This window comes from Spodoptera frugiperda, chromosome 22 (assembly GCF_023101765.2).
Source record: "Spodoptera frugiperda isolate SF20-4 chromosome 22, AGI-APGP_CSIRO_Sfru_2.0, whole genome shotgun sequence".
In the NCBI taxonomy this organism is placed as follows: Eukaryota; Metazoa; Arthropoda; class Insecta; order Lepidoptera; family Noctuidae; genus Spodoptera; species Spodoptera frugiperda.
Genome location: NC_064233.1, coordinates 1,750,060 through 1,770,631, shown reverse-complemented (window position 1 = coordinate 1,770,631; position 20,572 = coordinate 1,750,060). Strand labels below are relative to the sequence as shown.

Sequence of the window (20,572 nt, the reverse complement as noted above, 5' to 3'; positions counted from 1 at the left end):
ATCACTGGGCTTTTTTCGATTTTTCGAAAATTTCTCAGTGGTAGCACGGAGTCTGGAAATGTTCCCGATAAATGGCAATAGGCTCACCACCTATTACATGGGACTTACAACATAAATTGTGAAAAGTGGGTGTACACAGTGGCATTACGTGCCATAATGTGCACCTCTGCCTACCCCTTCGGGGATTAAAGGCGTGACGATATGTATGTATGTATATTTTAAAGAAATTATACAATGACATAAGTATAGGTAAGGATAGCGGCGGTCCAATTGATATGCGCATTGATTTAAGATGAGTCATCTGTGGTTTTGATTCTACTGGTTTTTGAAACGAAGGCTGATCACAGACGAAGCCTTGTTTATTTAAAAAAAATGTCTGTTGGTAGTCGTGAAATAATCGAGAGGCTTATATGTGATCTGTTGCTGAGAAACGAAAAATGTTTAGTATACTTAATGTTTAGTATACAATGTACACCCACTTCTCACTATTAGTGTTATAAGACCCACGTAATAGACCGCGAGCCTATTCCCATATACTGGGCACAATTCCAGACTCCGTGCTGCTACTGAGAAATTTTCGAAAAACCTAAAAAATCCGAAATTAATTAAAGAAATCTTACATATCTGTCCTTACATTTGACCTTCTGTTTCAAATGTAACTACCTAACAAAGTGGTCATATGAAATTAATTATGAAATGTACCTAACAAAACCTGAATTAAAGTCGTTTGGTCGTATCATCCTTGTTTGGGATGACACACACGTGCTTCACAGTTTAAAAGTAAAATATATATAATTATAATAATAATCTATGTAATAATCTTCTGATGTCATTCAACGACAATAAAAAAGTAAGAGTCGTATTAGTCGTATAACTTGATACACAAGTGGCGCCAAATAGCAAGAAAAAGAAATTGATATGTTTTATATGGTATAAGCCGGTAAACGAGCAGACTTATCACCTGATAGTAAGCCATCGCCGTTGACCATATTTGAAACACCGGTGGCGTTACAAATGCGTTGCTGGCCTTTTGGGGGTTAGGAATTTAAGGGTTGTTGGGGAATCGGACATTGGGAAGGGGGGTTAATTGGGCCTCCAGTAACCGCATTCACACAACGAAACACAACGCAAGTTGGTGTGGTATCACTCCGGTTGAGCCGGCCCATTCGTACCGAAGCATGGCTCTCCCACACTTTTAGATACTTTACTACGCCGCATTTAGAGTCATTTAATGGTTACTTAACCTAGTCTTTTCGGTATAATATCGTTACTAAGAAATGGTTTAAGTAATAATTTAATGTGTCTGAGTATGGGAGTTAATTAAGACGTTTTTTGTAATAACTATGTAATCTTGTATTATTTTAACGAGAATGTCAACCCACGTAAAGCTTTGTAGGGCTTGAGACTTTGTTTATTTAGGTGTAAAAGAAAAGTATTTTAAACTTAAACTCATTATAATTAATTGTTTTATAACTTTCGTGAGACATACTATAAATTAATCATTATGTTCGGCTTACTCACGTAACTGTTTGACGAGGAACTCGACTAGTTTCAAGCCACGCTAGAGGCTCAGTAGCAGCGATTTTTGCCGCGTTATATGTCGCGGAATGCTACTCATGAATATGAGCCTCTAGCATGTCTTGAAACTAGTCGAGTTCCTCGTCAAACAGTTACGTGAGTAAGCCAATTTAACTCATACTCCTTCTTTTCCAATCTCCACATGTATATTACAGATTATATTAAAATATTATATTATTATATTATATTATTATACAGATTATATTATATTATATTAATTATTTTATTCCTATTTCTAGTTGTAACACCTACTTATGTATCTAGCTCTATACTAAATAAATAAGTATTAAAAGAATAATTTTGATATGGTTTTGATACCACTACGCTACGAAAATGCGATATATTAGCTTTGGTAATACATAATATCTACTTAAATTCTAAGATAAAATTAGTTAATAGGTAAACATTTTGACATCTAAAATATCAACAGACAACAATCAATGGCGATAATTTTACATTATTTTAAACATTTAATAAAAAACCGACATCTTAAGGTAAGTGTCCACAGGCTCGCATCGTACGCATCGCACGCAACGCACGCAACGGATTTTAGTTTGTCTTGTATAGAAACTCATACAACTGCGTCCACTGATCCGCATCGCACGGACCGCATCATCGGCAATGCCTACATGCGATGCGTACTGATGACGTCATACGGAATGCGTACGTTTCTGTGTATGCTTTCCTTAAGGAAGACATGTTGAGTCCGCCATGTTGTTTTTTTATATAGAAATGGCGCGAAATATTTTATACAACCACGATAGTGACATTTTTATATTTTTATAATTGTTATTAGTTAGATAGTTTATAATTTAGACGCATTCACTCAGTTGTTTATATAATATTTAATCAATTTTGTTTGCGATAATTGATAAAAGAAAAAAGATTTATGTAATATTGACAAAAAAAGTTAACAATTTGATAACTGTAAAAAAAGTTACGTATTAAGGTAAGCGTCCACAGACCCGCGTCGCACGCATCGCACAGATCGCACACAACGCATTTTAGTTGGTCTTGTATAGAAACTCATACAACTGCGTCCACTGATCCGCATTGTACGGACCGCATCATCAGCAATGCTTACATTCGATGCGTACTGATGACGTCATACGGAATGCCGATGCCAAAAAATTCAAGTGAAAGACAAGTAGCATCGGCAATTACTGATACTCGCGTCGGCAATATGAACGCTGTCGATACAGTGGACGCAGTCTGAAAAATTAATCCGTTTGATGCGATGCGTGCGATGCGGGCAAGACAGTGGACGCTTACCTTAATAAAATTGTTCTTTATATTTTTTAAAATTGATGTGCAAAAAATACCGATAACACAAGATATTCAAAGATCATGATTTCAATTTAAACATTGTAGCTTGTAGCATTTGTATTGTCATAAATACATTCAACTCTAAAGTTAATGTTATTTTAAATGACATCTGCCTATCAATTTACCGAACAAATTGTGCGTTACATTTCAATCGTATGTACATAAAGCGCGCTATAATTCTATGTACTTTTTTATATAAAGGCCTATCTCACAATGTCTTATCAAGTTTATATTACCGTAATTGACACACACATAACGTCACGCCGCCGTTTTATCCCCGAAGGGGTAGGCAGATGTGCTCATTTCACCATTTGTGTTATAAGTCCCATGTAATAAGGGGTGAGCCTCAATAGGCTCCCCCCTATTTTTGGAATTGTGTCCAGGATTTGGCAATGCATATCCTGGACACAATTCCAAACTCCGTGCTACTACTGAGTCGGTAAACTAGCAGACGGATCACCTGATGGTAAGCAATCGCCGCCGCCCGAGGTCAAACTAACAACAACACCTCTAATGTTTCACTTAAAGAAACATCAGATGCGTTACAAGTGCGTTGCCGGCCTTTTGGAGGTTTGTCGCATTTATAATATTAGTAAGATTTGTCAGTTAAGTAAATAGTAATTGTATAAGACATTGTGATGTAAGCTATGAAGCTTATTAATTATATGTTATTATATATTATATATGTTATTTTTATATTTAAAAAGACTAATAGCTAGTTTTTTAGTGTCTCGAAGTTTAGTGGATAAAAGATATAGTACCATACAATAATTTGGTACTACTTGCTTGACTTGGCGTTCAAAAGTGCCTCCCGGTCTTTTTGAAATAAATAATTTTGATTTTGACTCCATTTTTTTCCTAGATTTTAGTAAAGTGAATAAAATATTCTTTATATAATGTATATGTTTCTTAAAAAAGAAAAAAAATCTAATATAGAAGTATGTAATAACTGGGTTGAAGTATTTTGAAATAGGTACGTTTTAATCATATAATATAACATTTTAGTTTTCACGAGAGAAATCTTAACATATGTTTACTTTATTTACATTATTATAATGGAATTAATCTTAAATCTAACATCAACGAGGTTTATCGAAGTATTACGAAAAATATATAATATTTTCTCTGACTTATACATAAAATATATTTTTTCTTATTTTCTACTTATTTATTAAACTAAATTATTTACAAATTACTCCTTAATTAATGGAAGACCTTTGTGATATTGTTTGTCGTGATTATTCTTGGTTGGACTATAACTAAACACTTATTCACTCATACATTCACGTACAAAGGCGGTCACATGCGCCTGACCACTACTAAGTTAATGTGTACTCGTACCTAATGAGATCAGTATTCTTTTATTAATAACTTAATGTAATTTACCTATATTAGCAAAGAAATTATTTGAATTTGACTTAAGATCCGCTTTCTAGCCCTATGGCCTTAAATTAACGAAAGAAGCGGGGTGATGGATGGTGGAGGACAACATCAAACGCACTCTTGATTAACGAATTACATGTATTACGTCACTAAGCTGCAACGTTATCGCTTTTTTATTAGATGATACATTTATGGAGTGTGGCTTAAAGTTTGTGCTGTGTTCAAGCAATACAATTTTAAAATGATCAGGCGGATCTGTCCCCCACTGTACTTTCACACACGCTTCCATCCATATATTCGTGTACATTCATTCTTTTACTTCTATGCATTCTCTTTCATTAGATGACACATTAATGGGATATAATCTCAAAATATTTGCTGGGTTAGGACAAGAGACAGGTTTTTTTATAAATGAATTAGGCGAATCTGATCCCCCACAGAAAATTAACAGCACTGGGCTCTCATATATTCGTATTTCGATTCATAATGTTTACTAAAATCAAATTATCGCGTGTTTTTTATCATTCTTTCCCTCTTTCATAAAGCCGTAGTTTTTTTGCTATTCCTACGAATACGTAATTTTAATTGGCATACATATATTACGCCACGTTTTCATAACAAAATAAAATCCCAAAATTGCATGAAAATTAAGTGAGACATGCGTTATTGGGTAGTTAAGTTGTAAATAGATTCTCAACCTTAATATTTATCCATAAAATTGAAAATCTATTAATAAAACCAACGTCTTAGCGACAGATTAGCAAGTCAAACAGCTGGTCACTGTACCAAACTGACCTTTATTAGACTAGTTCAATCTAGTTGAGACTGAGAGGGGTTTCTTTCACACACACACACACACACACACACACACACACACGTACAAACACACACATACACACACACACAGCATGTTCCATTGAATGCAAGCATGCAAGTAATGCAACGCTTCGATTAAAGTACACAATAGGAACATTAAATCCTTTTATGAAACATGTGACTGAAAACTGAAAGTTATTTGTGTTGTAGATAGGTACACTTTTTCTGGTTTAAAATGTTCAATTTATAATGGTGTTCTTTTGGGTATTTTTACAAGTAGATGTTTATTCTTTTTTTATCGATAGGCATAAATATTTCCCAGAGCAGGAGAAGAAACGGGGTGGTTTTTAGTCCCCCAAGGCGGTAGAAGTCTTTGGATGAATTTCCTCTCTCAAAAATGGGCATAAATATTTTTATTACGTACGTTACAAAAACCGACCTCGACCTTCTTTTTTAAGTCAGTTAATATACTAAAACGAGCTAGATAGATATATATAGAGAGAGATATGAGATCTGCATCAAAATCAGTTCAGCTAATCACGAAATAATCGCGGACTAACATACAAATACGTCAAACTGAAAACCTTTTCGTTTTTGATAAAATAATAAGAGTCAATTCATTTCATGCTTGCATTCCTGGCACAATGTCCTTTCGTACATATTTTAACGTTCTTACTCAAATAAGTTTTAGATCTATTTTGTGTTCAGTAAAGAGTAGTGCACCTAACATCAATCTGCACCCGGAGCTGCGGACTAGGTACCTAGCGGGTTTACCGGGGCTCCGGCTCGTAAAGCAGGAGTAGGAACGTGGTGGTTTTTAGTCAGTAAGAGACTAAAGTGCTCTTTTGCAACCTATTTACAAAAATGTTTCATTGACGAATTGTCAAACTATTGTCTATTATATCTGTCTAAACAAAAAAAAGATCTAAAACCAAACTCACACACATTCACTCAGACATACCTTATGTACTAGTTAAATATATATCATTACTGCTTATAATTAAACATATTAATATAATGATACGTTTTAAAAATATACATCTATATGTTTTATTTACACATTTAGTTAACTATACAACTATCTCGTAGGCAGATTGGAAAGTACTTACAATTTTCTTTTATACATATACAATGTGATAGGGGTGAGACTTCTAACCCGTTAAGGCTGAGTACTACATCTAATTTTATCGACAAAAGTCGGGGGCCGAAGGGGTCGAATCCCCTCCCCCTAAAAATTATGGCTATATTAATATTTTTTTTACTTTTTTTGATATCAAAGGTTGTATGCGTCGTAGAAACAAAAAAAAACGACAAACGGTAGCTAATAACCTTGGCTAACTAATTCATTACTTTTTTCATATGTTTGACAATGTTTTTGTGAGAAAAAAAATCATTTGTGAATTATTTTTACCGAAAAAAACACTATTTTTCAATATTTTCAATTAGGGGTTCAACCCCCCATATTATTTATTTGTCGATAAAATTAGATGTAGTACTCAGCCTTAACGGGTTAGAAGTCCCACCCCTCTCACATTGTATACGCCAATTAATTATTCTAATACATAATATAGCTTTAATAGATTTTAATTATAAAACTTACTATGTACTTGTAGCCTAAACCCTTCTTGATAAATGCATTATCCAACACAAAGAGAATTATTTAAATCAGACCGAGTAATATTTTTTTTAATTTTTGTCAGTCTATCTATCTATTGGTTCTGGCTAATCTCTGAAAAGTCTGCATCGATTTTGAAGAAACTTTTATTGGCGGGTAGCTGATGTACTAAGGAGTAACTTAGGCTTACTTTTATTAGTCACAGACTCCGTTATCCACGCAAGGGAAGCCACGGCCATCGGTTAGTTGTAAACTAGTATATAGACATAGAAAAAACCAGTATATACATAGCTTTACGATGCTACAATTGTTTTATCTGATAATACAAACTATTGTTTCTTTAGTATGTAATACTGGCTTTCTCTCAGCACTGTTTAATTTGAGCTATTAAATAGAAATACGAGCTCAAACAGTGAGTTTTTTTAAGAGTGAAGAAGATTTGTTTGTGTTACAAAATTTTGTTTTTTTTTTTAAGTTAAATATTGTAAATTGTAATTAAGACATTTAATGAGTGTTTGTTTATTAACTGGATTTATCGTGTTTTGTATTGAAAATCTTACAATGTCGCTGTCAATTCTGCTTTTAAAGTTGGGTTTCGGAAAGGTATGTTGTTGTTGTATAATTTTAATTTATTTTTAAAAATGCATCAAAATATTTATAGAAATAGGGGAAGGTTGTCAAACCGCTAAACCGTTTTGTGGGAGATTGTCTTAAATAAAATGCTGTATTTTATCATAATAAATAAATAAATAGTATCGACACAATTACGACAAAATTAAGTCGTTATGTCGCCAATTTTTTATTACGTTCACAATCTAATTAAAATTTGCTTTTAAAAGAATAAAATGTAGACTATCATAAAGAGATATGTTTAAAAAGTTATTTATGTATGTCATGAAGTTATGAGTCATTATTACTTTTTAATACGTATCAACAAATATCTATCTACGAATATACATGAATTAATTATTTATGTAAACTATTTTGAATTTAAAATTACTTTTACGATGCATTCTTTCTCAAATGCTATAATATGTAGAAAAATTTATTAAATATATATGTAAATGCTACAATTTTGTATTTTACTTTTGATTTACTATTTACATATTATTATGTTACGAGTTTTAGAGCTTCAACGTAATTTTATGAATTTATTGCGTGAATATAATAATACTATTATTAAATAGTATCTTATTACTATTATAGCTATTAATAATTATTATGTTAGGCTAGTCTTGCTGGCTATTTTTATTTTTAAATTTATTATATACAGCTTTTTTATTAAATCTTATTTATGAAAATAACAAAAATATATTCAGAAAATGATTTTAATCGTATCAATTTTGGTTGAGCTATGGGTGGTTGTGAGGTTTACACGTATTTTTCAAAATATCATAAACCAATAAGTTTAATTTTGTACTGATTAATCAAATAATTTTGCACACGATGTACCTAATATGTATATGGTGTATTAAGAAAATAAAACGCTTTTAAAATACTGGATGAAATAATTCTGGGATTTTCTCAGACATTATACAAACTCTTAAAATTTTCCGATTAAAATCTCCTTTCTGCAATACTACACACAATTTCACGACACTGACTACACGACATAACACTACACATTCTTTTACTATTTTTTAACAACACGAATCATTAAAATTGAAAAATTTAGGGAGTCAAATCAATAATTGACTGGTAGGTTCGAAATTAAAAGGTGAAAAAAATAAACAAAACAAACAAAAAATAAAAAACCAAAATAAATGAAAAATAAACTTTAATACCGAAATTAAATGTAAATAATCACATTAAATGGAATTTTACATTTAAATATTACTCGTAGTATTGTCTTGCGCGCAGATTTTTCATTTCTTATTATTATTAATTACAATTATTATTTAATGATTAAATATAAGTAATAATCATACCTTAAAATATACGTTGATTAAACAGTACACTTAGAATTAAATGAATTTAATAATTAAAAACAATATTAAACGCTTATTATCTAATATATTTATGCAGCCATGTACTTTATAATTTTGATCTTAAATTGTGAATGGTATATTTAGAATAAATCCTTATAATATTATTGTGACAATTAATTAATTATAATAATAATTACGGTGCATATTATTTAATTTATATTCTATAATAATATGTATCAATATTTAAACTTGATAAATACATTCATTTAAACGAATAAATGAAAATTTTATTCCTTTCACGATGAATTAAATAGGTAAAAATTAAATAAGTAATGTAGTAATTTATGTAATACTACTTGAATTTTCATTGTGCGATAATATATTAATTAAAATATATGTATTTCTGTGTTTTCCCCCACTCTTCTGTACCTACATACACAATTGCCTGCTTTAAGCAATATATAAATAGATAATACGTACATATATAATGAATTATACATATCATATTGCCATTTCATCTTGAATAATAAAAAATACAGACAATTTTTTCTGAGAGTTACCTTTTTACAAAGAAGAATAACCGACTTCACTGAAAAAAGACGGTTAAAAAAACAGTTAAAAGGATCAAATTGACTTTGATTTCAAAAGTCGATGTTTCTCATTATTGTTTCTTATTTAACATCGACTTCCGTAATAAAAGTTATTTTTACCATTTTAGTGTAAAAAGTTATTTTATTTATTCAAAAAATGGAATGTTTGAATGATATCTATTTAACTCTCAGAACAAAAATTGGCTGCTAATAAAAAGAAACGGGTTGTATATGTAACCAAAAATAGTAGAAATATACAATAACGAATCTTGTTGTCTAGTTATTGTGGCATTTCCAGTGAATATCTAACAACCATACATTAAACGATCTTGTTTCAATGCAATCTTGTGATATTACCAATGATTTACAGCTGATAGTCTCGACAATGATTACGACAAAACTATTATTAAGCCATACATTCCATTATTCGACTTTTCAACTCTAAAACAAAAGCATAAAATGCTTGCAAATTACAAAAAGAAAGCACGACTTAACGTTCGAATTTTGTCGCTATTTATGTCGAATTACAAAAAAGAAATTATGACTTAACGATCGATTTATGTCGCTATCAATATCGAGACTTACCTAGTTGAAAAATAATACACATTTTTTTAATTTATACATACGATTTTTTTGTCCATTTGTGTTGTGGTGTTTCGTTGCTATTTGATAAAGTTAACATAGGAAAACTCAACCAAGTAATTTGGTACCTATGCAAGTATGACTCGGCAGTTTTTCAAAAAGTTGGAAAGAATAACCGTTATACATACATACATATTTTTAAAATTAGTTATACATACGATCTTGTTGTATAATTTTTGTGGCGTTTTCTTCTTTGGGGTTTACTGGAACGGGGTGCGATCGCAGTTGCATGCAGCACCGCCCTGGCCCTGCCTGCACTGCACGTTGCACCATGCAGCCCACCCCTCGTAGGTGGACAGCACCCGCGATGATTGCAGGCTCACTGTAGATTCCGTGCTTGATGACTCGCACGTTGGGCAACCTAAGTGCAGTAGTAGATTTAGAAATAGTAGTTATTCCCCATTTATATAGAATAGAATCAGTTGTTACTTGGAAATCCATTCTCCATTTAAAAATCTGACGCGCTTGTAGGCTCCCTTACTATATGTGTGTAAATCGACTTGAAACAAACGAAGCGTTGTGTTTCGTCGTGTGAGTGAGGTTACCGGAGGCCTAATTACGCTTTTTCTCAATCTTTCCAATCCCCGATTCCCCAACAACCCTTAAATTCTAACCCTCAAACGGCCGGAAACCCAATTGTATCGCCTCTGGTGTTTCAGATGTCCATAGGCGGCGACGGTTGCTTACCATCAGGTGATCCGTCTACTCGTTTACCGGCTTATACTATGAATAAAGATATGCATAGAATTTATATATTTGCTTACCGCTAAGCGTGTATCCGTCGTAGCAGAAGGCGGCGCACACCTCGCTCCAGTTGACTGCATGGTGCTCCGTAGTGCGCTCTCTGCAGTTGCATAGTGGAGCTCCTGTTCATCAACAACACTATATTAGCCACATAAGCGCTTCAAAGAGCCATCAGACCACCACAGATGGGGCCCAGTAGGGCTGATACCGATCCGGAGCTGCGAACTACCTAGCCGGTTATCGTGTATCATTACATTAGCCACATAAAGGCCTCAAAGAGCCTTTAGACCACAACAGATGGGGCCCAGTAGGGCTGATGTCCGATCCGGAGCTGCGGACTACCTAGCGGGTTTACCGGGGATCCGATTCGCAAAGCAGGAGTAGGAACGGGGTAGTTTTTAGTCAGTAAGAGTCTGACACTCACTCTCGCCTCACCCAAGGTTGGAGAAGTTATTGGATGATTTTCCCCCTCAAAAAAGCCACGTAAGTGCCTTAAACATACATCAGACTACCCCAGATGGGGCACAGTAGGGCTGATACCGATCCGGAGCTGCGAACTACCTAGCGGGTTACCGGGGCTTTGGCTCGAAAAGTAGGAGTAGGAACGGGGTGGTTTTTAGTCAGTAAGTCTGACACTCTCTCTCGCCTCACCCGAGGCGGGAGAGGTCATTGAATGGTTTTCCCCCTCAAAAAAGCCACGTAAGTGCCTTAAACATACATCAGACCACAACAGATGGGGCCCAGTAGGGCTGATGTCCGACCCGGAGCTGCGGACTACCTAGCGAGTTACCGAGGCTCCGGTTCGAAAAGCAGGAGTAGGAACGGGGTGGTTTTTAGTCAGTTCTCAATCTCACCCAAGGCGGGAGAAGTCACTGGATGATTTTCCATCCTCAAAAAAAAGATCTTTATGCAAAGAGTGTATTCCTCGTGTTTTAAAGTTCGTCAATGTATTTGTGACTCCTTCAGAGTTACGGTTATCCATGGATGGTGCTGATCGCTTTTTAACTGGTGGCCCCTTAAAATATATAATATAATATTAAAATATATACTTATAGTAGCAATATTATTTTTCCTTTAACCGTGTATATTTTACTGTCGGGCTTTCCAAAATACAAAAACTGTTTTATAGTTTCCTGCTTTTGATAAAACCAGTTATATGAGATGCTATATCTCTGTTTACACAGGAACCTCATAAAATACAAAATCACGTGATGAAATTTCAATATTCATAAATTAATTAATAGCTATTACTAAGCATTTTCCTCAATAATCAAAAAATGTTTTGCTTCTTCAATATAGAAGATATTAAATACCGTAATTAAACTTTCCTTAGTATAGATCTTGACGCTTATCTTAAAAACGATTTTAACATAATACAAAAATGGATCGCTTATTGCCGTGCTCAGAGTCATTGTTACTTAAAACCTAGTCCTTAGTCATTGTATTCGGAACAAAATCGTTACTAAGAAATAATTTAAGTAATCTTTAAATGTCTCTGAGTGCGACAGTTAATGTGTTGTTAAATCATTCGTAAATCTCGCAGAGCAGCTCAACCGATTAATCGTTAATTCTTTTTTGTTGTGTTTGTTATTTTTATATGAAGATTTTCATGAAAGAAAAGCATATATCTAATTCAATAAATGAGTTGCTGTAATCCCCACAATCCTCCTATCCTCTGGTGTTACGGGTGGCCATGCACGGTGCAGATATCATCAGATGAACTGTCGGCTCGTTTTCCAGCCTATCGTATAAAAAAATGATCCAGCGCTGCGGACTGCCTAGCGGGTTACCAGGGAGTCAGTAACAGTCCTCTTTCTCTCTCTCTCACCTCGCCCAAGGCCAGAGAAGATGAATTTCCCCCCTTAAAACCTATAAACAAAATGCCTTACCAAGTTGATTCTGGCACAGTGCAGGGCAGACGTTGTACCGCGGCACTCCGTAAGTGACGTCGCTCTGGTTGGTCTCCGTCAGGGCCTTCTGCAGCCCTATGGGGACCAGCTGCGAACAGATGTTCACTCCGCACGCCTCGCCACCAAGTCCTAGGGGAGAAATAAAAAGAGGATACAAGGGAGAAATAGAAATAGGATGCTTAATAACTACAGTGTGGGAGAGCCATACTTCGGTACGAATGCGCCGGATTGATACCACGGCCTCACAGAAAACCGACGTGAAACAACACTAGCGTTGTGTTTCGTTATGTGAGTATTTGGGCCCTATTCCCCAACAACATTTTAAACTCCTAACCCTCAAAAGGCCGGCAACGCACTTGTAACGCCTCTTGTGTTTCGGGTGTGTAGGTATGTGCGGCGGCGATTGATTACCATCAGGTGATCTGGTGACTCGTTTACTGGCTTATATCATTAAAAAAACCCAAAATCGAGAACCTATTTATGCTAGTATGCCATAAAATTATCTTTTTCCACTCGGCGTGCAATTTTTGTCGTTGACTTCTGTAGTTTAGTTTTACAAATTAAATTTTACTTGTTCTCGGTTTAAGTTCGCACTGTGTTTATTATGTTAAACCTACAACGCTGGAGAAAATCCAACACAATCGGTAAACTATGTTTAAAAATACCGACTTCAACCTCTTCTTTTTGAAGTCAGTTAAAAAACAAAGACATAGGATGATTATAGGAGTAATTGCCATAAAAGATGTTGATGTAAACACAAAAAGACTTATTCTATTCGGACCACTAGTTCCGGAGATTAGCGTGTTCAAACAATCAAAATGTTCAGCTTTATACCGTATGAGGAAACCTCTTATGACTTAATTTAAACCACATATTTGTTATCATCTTGGCTGACGATATACGAAAAATTTGCGAAATAGGCCCAGTAAGTAAACCAAAAAGTGTATTATTCTCTTTGAGCTAATTCGAACACTCTTTACAAATACGGCATTATAACAGCCGCGTCGCATGTCCGTAACATTCCTAAACAACCTACAACACTACAGCTCTTCTGTGGTCAAGGAACATGGAGCTGTTCACACAGAATTTAATACTTGATTAATTTAATTATTTATTTTGTTAGAAATTTTTAATTTTCAGTTTTCGTTGAAATATTTAGTTGTATTATGCTTCTGTAGACTAGTTCATGATGGGGCGATGGCCGAGGGCGACAAATTTTGGGGGCGCAAAGGTCTGAAACTGGAGTATCTTGCCTCTGCTGGTGCAAACCCTCAGAACTGTGCTCTACGCTCTGTGCATGGGATCAGCAAAAGACTAACACTTGATATTGCTTCCCTCAAGTGGGCGCCACAATATTTTCGCCCGGGGTATCAGTGGCCCTCACGCCGGCACTGATCATATGAGTGATCTCCATACTATATATTATATTAAGTAGGTACAGATAGAATAGATGTCATCAAACTGGTTAACAGCTATGGTTTATAACTCTAGTAGCAGCCACACGTGACTGTCCTCTTTATAATGACATCAGCTGATCACTTCATGTAAATACCAAACGGGTTTTTGTTATTAATGTGGTCTTGACTCTCGATGATCTGGATTCAATTCACGTGACAGATAAATGGTGATTTTTAGTTTATTTAGTTTTTTAGGAGTGTTTGGTTGAATTGTTGCAAGCGTGGTTGGTAAACAAGGGTTTTTATGTTCGATGTCCAGATTATATGAAAGATATTTTATGGTACTACTGGGCTTTTCCGGGTTTTAACGGTTTCACACAGTCTGGAATTGTGCCCAGTATATGGCAATAGACTCATCTCCTATTACAGGGGACTAACCAGACAAGTGGTGAAAAGTGAGTGTACATTGTATAGCGGCATTTCGTGCTGTATTGTGCACCTCTGCCTACCCCTTCGGGGATAAAAGCATTTATGGCACTTTTTTACACCTTGGCTTATTGAATTTCTATTATTAAGGATTCCTTATTTTTTATATGAAATCGTGAAACATATCTTTTTTAAATCGGTTAAAATAGAAAAGGGGATCAATGTATTTGCCTATAGCCATGCACGACCACCATTCAAAACTCTCTATGTTATTGAGAAGTTTCTATAAGGAGCAGATTACATTTCTCTATTTTTGGCTTTAAAAAGTTCACGTGTTATGGTTTGAAATCATGTCAAATAGGTACCTAATTATATGAACTCTCATTTTGTCATTAACTAAGAAACTGGGTCCAACCAGAGCGGCCCGAATCATTCTAATAACTATAATTCATTAATTTTAAAGTCAAATCATTTATTCTAATTAAACCATAAAATAATTAGGTACTTTTGAAACGTCAACAAAGAAAGAAATAAATAATAGACTGTCAGTCTATACGTCAGTGTTGCTTCGAATAGAGAAGAATGAGTAAGCAACGGTGCAAATAAACTGTTTTTCTTTCTTTTCTTTTCTTTTAAAAAATAGATGTTAAAGTTAGTACTAGTTAAAGTAGTATCTGAACGTATTAAAAAAAGGCTACGTCATTAAAAACTAATAAACAGTACTTACCCCCTCAAATCCCATCACAGCAACACAAGAAAAACACAAAAAAACTAAAAAAACAAACACACACAAACACAAAACGTCACATCACGAAAACCAACATGGCCGCGCGCGCGTAAACAAACCGCGCGCTTTTTACGAGGCAACGGACACAGCGCTATACAGCCTAGTACCTGCGTGGCACAAGTCTGCACACAGGTTGCTCCGGGCAGACACTGACGGCACCCACGCTACAGAATCCTTCCGAAACTGCGTCAAATATATCCTATTCAGTTCCCCTTTATCATATTTCAATTGCAAAACCACTTCAGGAACATCTACCCGTCTCTTTTCAATGTTATTTTCTTGCGATGCGATTGGTCCGGCATCGGGGAAGGTGCTCTCTGATTCGTCGGTTTTGATCTCCGCTACCCCTATAATGATCACGCCCAATAGGAGGGTGAATATTTTCATTTTTATTATCTGTAAGCAAAAGGTTTTTCAAGTTAGTTTTTTGTTCAGATTAAAGTTACGCTTGAGTTAAGTTTTTCAATATTGCTTTTGTCTTAGGATCTAGGTTTTTGAAAGGAAATCTTTGTTTTGTTGTTTTTTTTTTTTGTAATGAAAAGATGAGGTTGGTCAGGTGAGAAGGTATTGCAATATTTCTTGTATCTTATTGTTTTATCAAAATAATAAATACCTACTGATGATTAAAAGTGTATATTCCAATTCAGAAATTATTTTTTTACCTTAAGAACCTATTTGCTAGCCAGTTACACATTTCCAATTATGAAATTCTAAGGAAAAGTATCACCAAGAATAAAAAAATATAATTAATTTTTTATTCAAAATATAGTAGGTAAGGTACGTACAAAATATCTGAATTAAGAAATCTGCTGCTGTAAAGTTGACTAACTATGAATGATAAAAAAATGAGGCGATCTTAATTTAACTGTTCTGTTATCAATTGTCTGGCTGGACTATGATCATGTCCCTCCTCCACAAAAGAGGGGTTTACCATAATTACCACACACGGAAAACTAATTGGAGATTGCACCATTTTGCCTTGGTATAAGCCGGTAAACGAACATATGGATCGTCCTGATATTAAGTAATCGCCACCGCCCAGGGCACCCCAAACACCAGACCTTATGGGGGTTAGGAATTTAAGGGTTGATTAGGAATCGAAGATTGGGAAAATTGGGAAGGGTAACAAGGGTAAGAAGGAAGGGCCGCCGGTAACTTAACTCACACGATGAAACAAAGCAAGCGTTGTTCCACGTCAGATTTCTGTGAGGCCGTGGTATCACTGCGGTCGATCCGACCCATTCGTGCGGAAGCATGGCAAGCCTACATTTAAATCTTTTTTTACCACAAAGTAAAAAAATTGCACGTTGAGGACAAAATTGAACTGAATTAGTTAGCTTAATTTGTATAAAAAACCTACCTTAAGATATAGAATAGAATATTCCATACAAGTTAATTAACGTGTAGTTTTTAATTTCCGCTGTTTAAGTACCACTATGAAACCTGCCATTGTAGTTATCTCTCCCAAAACAATTGCGTTTCGTATCGGCACGACATTGACACCTTTTATCTCGTCAGTGACGGGACTTGACAGGCTTGGTTAAATGTTACTAATTAACCGTAACTTAATGACGGAGGTTTTAAGTAACTATAATGACCAATTTTTTAAGTGTGGCAGAGCTATGCTTCGGCACGAATGGGCCGGCTCGGGTGATACCACGGCCTCACAGAAAACCGACGTGAAACAAGGCTCGCGTTGTGTTTCGTTGTGTGAGTGAGGTTAACGAAGACTCAATTACCCCCTTTCCAATCCTTAAATTCATAACCCCCAAAAGGCCATATTATTATACACATTTCCATATATGGAAAGATGCGTGCTATGGATGGCTATTACTAGTCCCTACTATCGATACATCGCCTACTCGAGCTGCGCATCTTCCTCGCACAGCTACATAACTTAGTATCAGTGGAAACGATCACATAGTTTCACAGCTTAGCTAATTACATCATCGTAGCATACCTTCAAAGCACATCTCTAGTAGAAAATCACTCATATACGTAATTATAAATGTGAAATATTACATAAACCAATCACAATTTCGAGACTCCATATTAAATATGAATCCGTAACTAATAGAAATCTCAACAATAATCCAAAACGCCCATTAAATTACAACCCATCATCTCGACAAACAACAATCAATACTAACTACCTCCTCTGCTTACCCCCTTCGCCCATACAACCTAAATTATACCTCCAAACTTTGCTGAGCGAAAATCCATACACCCCAGAACTTAGTACGAATTTATTTCACTTATAACGTAATCAAAACGTTACTGCTTTCGGCGCTCTGATTGGCCGGCTCTAACGCACCAACCAATCAGAAGGCAAGACGCTGTAACGTTTCTATTTTGTTAAACGTAAAACAAATTCGCACTAGGTCCCCTGTGCAGTGTGCTATACAGTTATAAAAGCCTTGGTAGGAAAGAGAGGTGTGAGCGAAAGGGATGGAGCATCCGGTATTGATCTGTCTGGTTATGTAACGGGGCTTATGTACTTTGGTTTATGTACTAGTGTGGGTAAGGATGCTTTTATATGGGAGTTGAAAATGTTTACATATCAATATTTTGATTCTCTAAATAGTACTAGAGAATGGGAGAGTAGAAGTGTGGGAGAGCCATGTTTCGGCACGAATGGGCCGGCTCGATCGGAGTTATACCACGGCCTCACAGTAAAGCCGACGTGAAACAACGCTTGCTTTGTGTTTCGTTGTGTTCCAATAACCCTTGAGTTGCTAACCTCTAAAAGGCTGGGAACGTACTTGTAACGCCTCTGGTATTTCAAGTGTCTGCGTCGCCGTGCGGCGACGATTGCTTACCATCAGATGATCCGTCTGCTCGTTTACCGACTTATAAAGAAAAATTACCTATCACTCCTAAACGACCTTCAACTAAGAGTTATTTGGAGTGATGTAGAACCTACATAGCTACAAACTACTACATAATAATTAATTTAGTATGTCTCGCGAAAGTTATAATTAGTTATAAATATATAATGGCAATGTTAGTTTTTAACACCAGTGTGGAAGCATCATATTGTTGAAGGAAAATGTCGATGTATTTGTGTGTGTGTATGTGTATGTAAGATAGTAAATTGAATTGCTATCAGTATTACAACCAAGTAAAATTACAGCCAGATAGACAAATAATTGGTTGGAATTTCGAATTAGTATATACGTTGTAAGATGGGTGTGGGTGACTAATCAAAATATTTGGAGTTTCTTCAATATTAAAGGGAACATTGTAATGTTTACCGGTCTGGTGGGCAAAAAAAAATACAGATTTACTAAAATAAATATTATAAATGCTGCACTACACATGGCTCGGTGGCTGGTGGTAGTACCGGGCTCGATTCCCACACGAAACAACTCTTTGTGTGATCCATAGATTGTTGTTTCGGATCTGATTGTCATGTGTATGTGACCATTGTGAACTTGTATGTTTGTAAACGCACACACGACGCAGAAGAAAATCCTAGCGTGGGGCAACGTTTAAAACAAAAGAAGTTCGATCAACTGTATTCTATTAAGTTATAATTACAAAATCGTTAAAAGTAACCATTTCTATTCATTAAAAATAACGTTTCAAATTTCAAAGCAATATAGTAAAACAAATATTGTATGAACAAAAAAAAAAACGTTTATAAATAAAAGACGAAACAATGTGACCAAGAATTGTTTATCATTCATAAAACTTAGTGTTACATTGTGAAAAGATCATCATTTTGTTTTTTCGTATAATTATAGAATACGTAAAAGAAATATAAATACTTGTAATTAAAATAACTAAGTATACAACAAATGATACTCACATTCCTCCCAGCTGTGTGTAGTGGTACAGTTGATGTTGCCTAATAAATTAAAATAATTAAGTATACAACAAAGGGTACTCACCGTCTTCCTAGCTGTGTGTAGTGGTACAGTTGATGTTGCCTAATAAACTCGGCTCCCGTTGTCCCTCATTACGCTTTCAAGTGGTTGCCACAGAGTAGTGTCAAAACAGAAACGTAGATATACAATGGGAGGATGCTTTTCCACCCGAGATGTGCTATGCTACGTTGCTGTGGATGCGTTTGACTTCGACCGATCATATTCATTGGTACACATAGCTTAGCACTGGTGGAAATCCGGAGCTGCGGACTACCTAGCGGGTTTACTCCGTCACTAATGATGTGTATCTAATGTTTTATAGTTTTACCCTTTTTTTTCTTGTTTTTGGTTATGGTATAAGTCGGTAAACGAGTAGACGGATCATCTGATGGTAAGTAATCGCCGCCCTCCACACTCAAACACCAGAGGCGTTGCAAATGAGATGTCGGCCTTTTGGAGGTTAAGAATTTACGGGTTGTTGTTTACTTTTGACATTTTTAATTTTATTTTACTTCAGTTTCTTTTTTATAATTTTACTATGTAATTCGATTAATGTATTTGGTGTATAGGATGTTAAATTATACCAATTACAGGGGATCTAATAAGTATAAATTTAAATAAAGGGTCTCCTAAACTTTAAGCGATCATTTACCAATTTACTTACATGTTGTACCCTCGTTTTATAAAATGTTTGCTAACATAACAGAAGCGAATGATCTATCGATTGCGTAGGTGTAATGTAACCGTTTTTGTTTACCGACGACGTGACGATGCCTACAACTTGTAATGTAAACAAAACGACATTCTTTATAGTCCTTTAATATACAAGTTTAAAAGTATCTGCCACGGATTTAATGGGAGGTAGTGTTGTGTTTGAAGATTACAATAGTGAATATAAATTATTAATGACGAGTAATTTTTATTTCATATAAAAAATCTACGTATGAATTTGATATAAAAGAGCTATTTCTTTCACTGTATCTATCAATAAAAATAATTTGTTATCAATTGTTTTCATTGACGAAGCGACAGAGACAGTGAAACAGTTGTATAACAAATTCACACGGAGATATTTTGTATGGAAAAAAAAACTTATAATCAATTATAGATATTTACGATTGTAATCTTCGAACACAACTCTATCTCCCATTAAATCAGTGCCAGATAATTTTAAAGTTCCTTGTATGTTTTATTACTTTAACATACATACATAACCTCACGCTTGTCTCCCATGGAGGTAGGCAGAGACAATGGAACGCAATAAAGGTGATATTAGTATTGTATCCTGTAGTCTCTGCATTATCCCCCTACTCTGTAGCACTCAACGAATCTCGATAAGATTGTGTTGACACCTAGCTTTAGTGGGAAACGTTTTAACTGATAGCAGGCACCCAATCTAGCGGTCACGGCTTATTTTCCACAATATATCATTTAGTTTCATAAGCTTTCCTGTAGTTTTTCCAGTTATTTTCGTATTTTTTGGTATTCAGATATGATTTTTTGACTCTTGTGTATTGCAATCTACAGTTACAAAAACTATACCTAATAGGTAGCACGGATT

At 35.1% G+C, this 20,572-nt stretch overlaps 2 protein-coding genes across 4 annotated transcripts in view; one reads left to right on the top strand and one right to left on the bottom strand.

Moving 5' to 3' along the window:
- Positions 1 to 20,572, top strand: part of LOC118279909 (glutamate decarboxylase) — an 80,126-nt gene that overhangs the window by 3,784 nt on the left and 55,770 nt on the right. Inside the window, exon 1 of one of the 2 annotated variants that reach the window (XM_050702296.1) lies at positions 7,261 to 7,321. The exons of the other annotated variant lie outside the window; for it this stretch is intronic. Within the exon in view, the coding sequence (XP_050558253.1) occupies positions 7,280 to 7,321 (42 nt within the window). The 5' untranslated portion in view covers positions 7,261 to 7,279. Of the gene's footprint in view, positions 1 to 7,260; positions 7,322 to 20,572 lie in introns of those variants that run through there. 2 annotated transcript variants of the gene reach the window in all.
- LOC118280119 (uncharacterized) lies at positions 8,479 to 19,136 on the bottom strand. Of its 2 annotated transcripts, none has more exons than XM_050702303.1 (5): positions 19,036 to 19,136; positions 15,250 to 15,538; positions 12,512 to 12,661; positions 10,643 to 10,744; positions 8,479 to 10,239 (listed from the first exon to the last, which is right to left on the bottom strand). In XM_050702303.1, exons 2-5 carry the CDS (start codon positions 15,527 to 15,529, stop codon positions 10,079 to 10,081), a joined length of 693 nt encoding a protein of 230 aa, XP_050558260.1. In that variant the 5' UTR covers positions 15,530 to 15,538; positions 19,036 to 19,136; the 3' UTR covers positions 8,479 to 10,078. The 2 variants fall into 2 exon arrangements, with proteins under 2 accessions (XP_050558260.1, XP_050558259.1); XM_050702302.1 differs by having other exon boundaries at positions 18,954 to 19,042.

Bases quoted from the DNA above. Each gene is read 5' to 3' on its own strand.
- LOC118280119 (XM_050702303.1), bottom strand. From the start codon at position 15,529: ATGAAAATATTCACCCTCCTATTGGGCGTGATCATTATAGGGGTAGCG. The intron at 10,745-12,511 runs GTAAGGCATTTT...GTTGATGAACAG, and splicing joins ACTGTGCCAGAATCAACTTG to GAGCTCCACTATGCAACTGC. The intron at 10,240-10,642 runs GTAAGCAAATAT...TACTGCACTTAG, and splicing joins CGACGGATACACGCTTAGCG to GTTGCCCAACGTGCGAGTCA.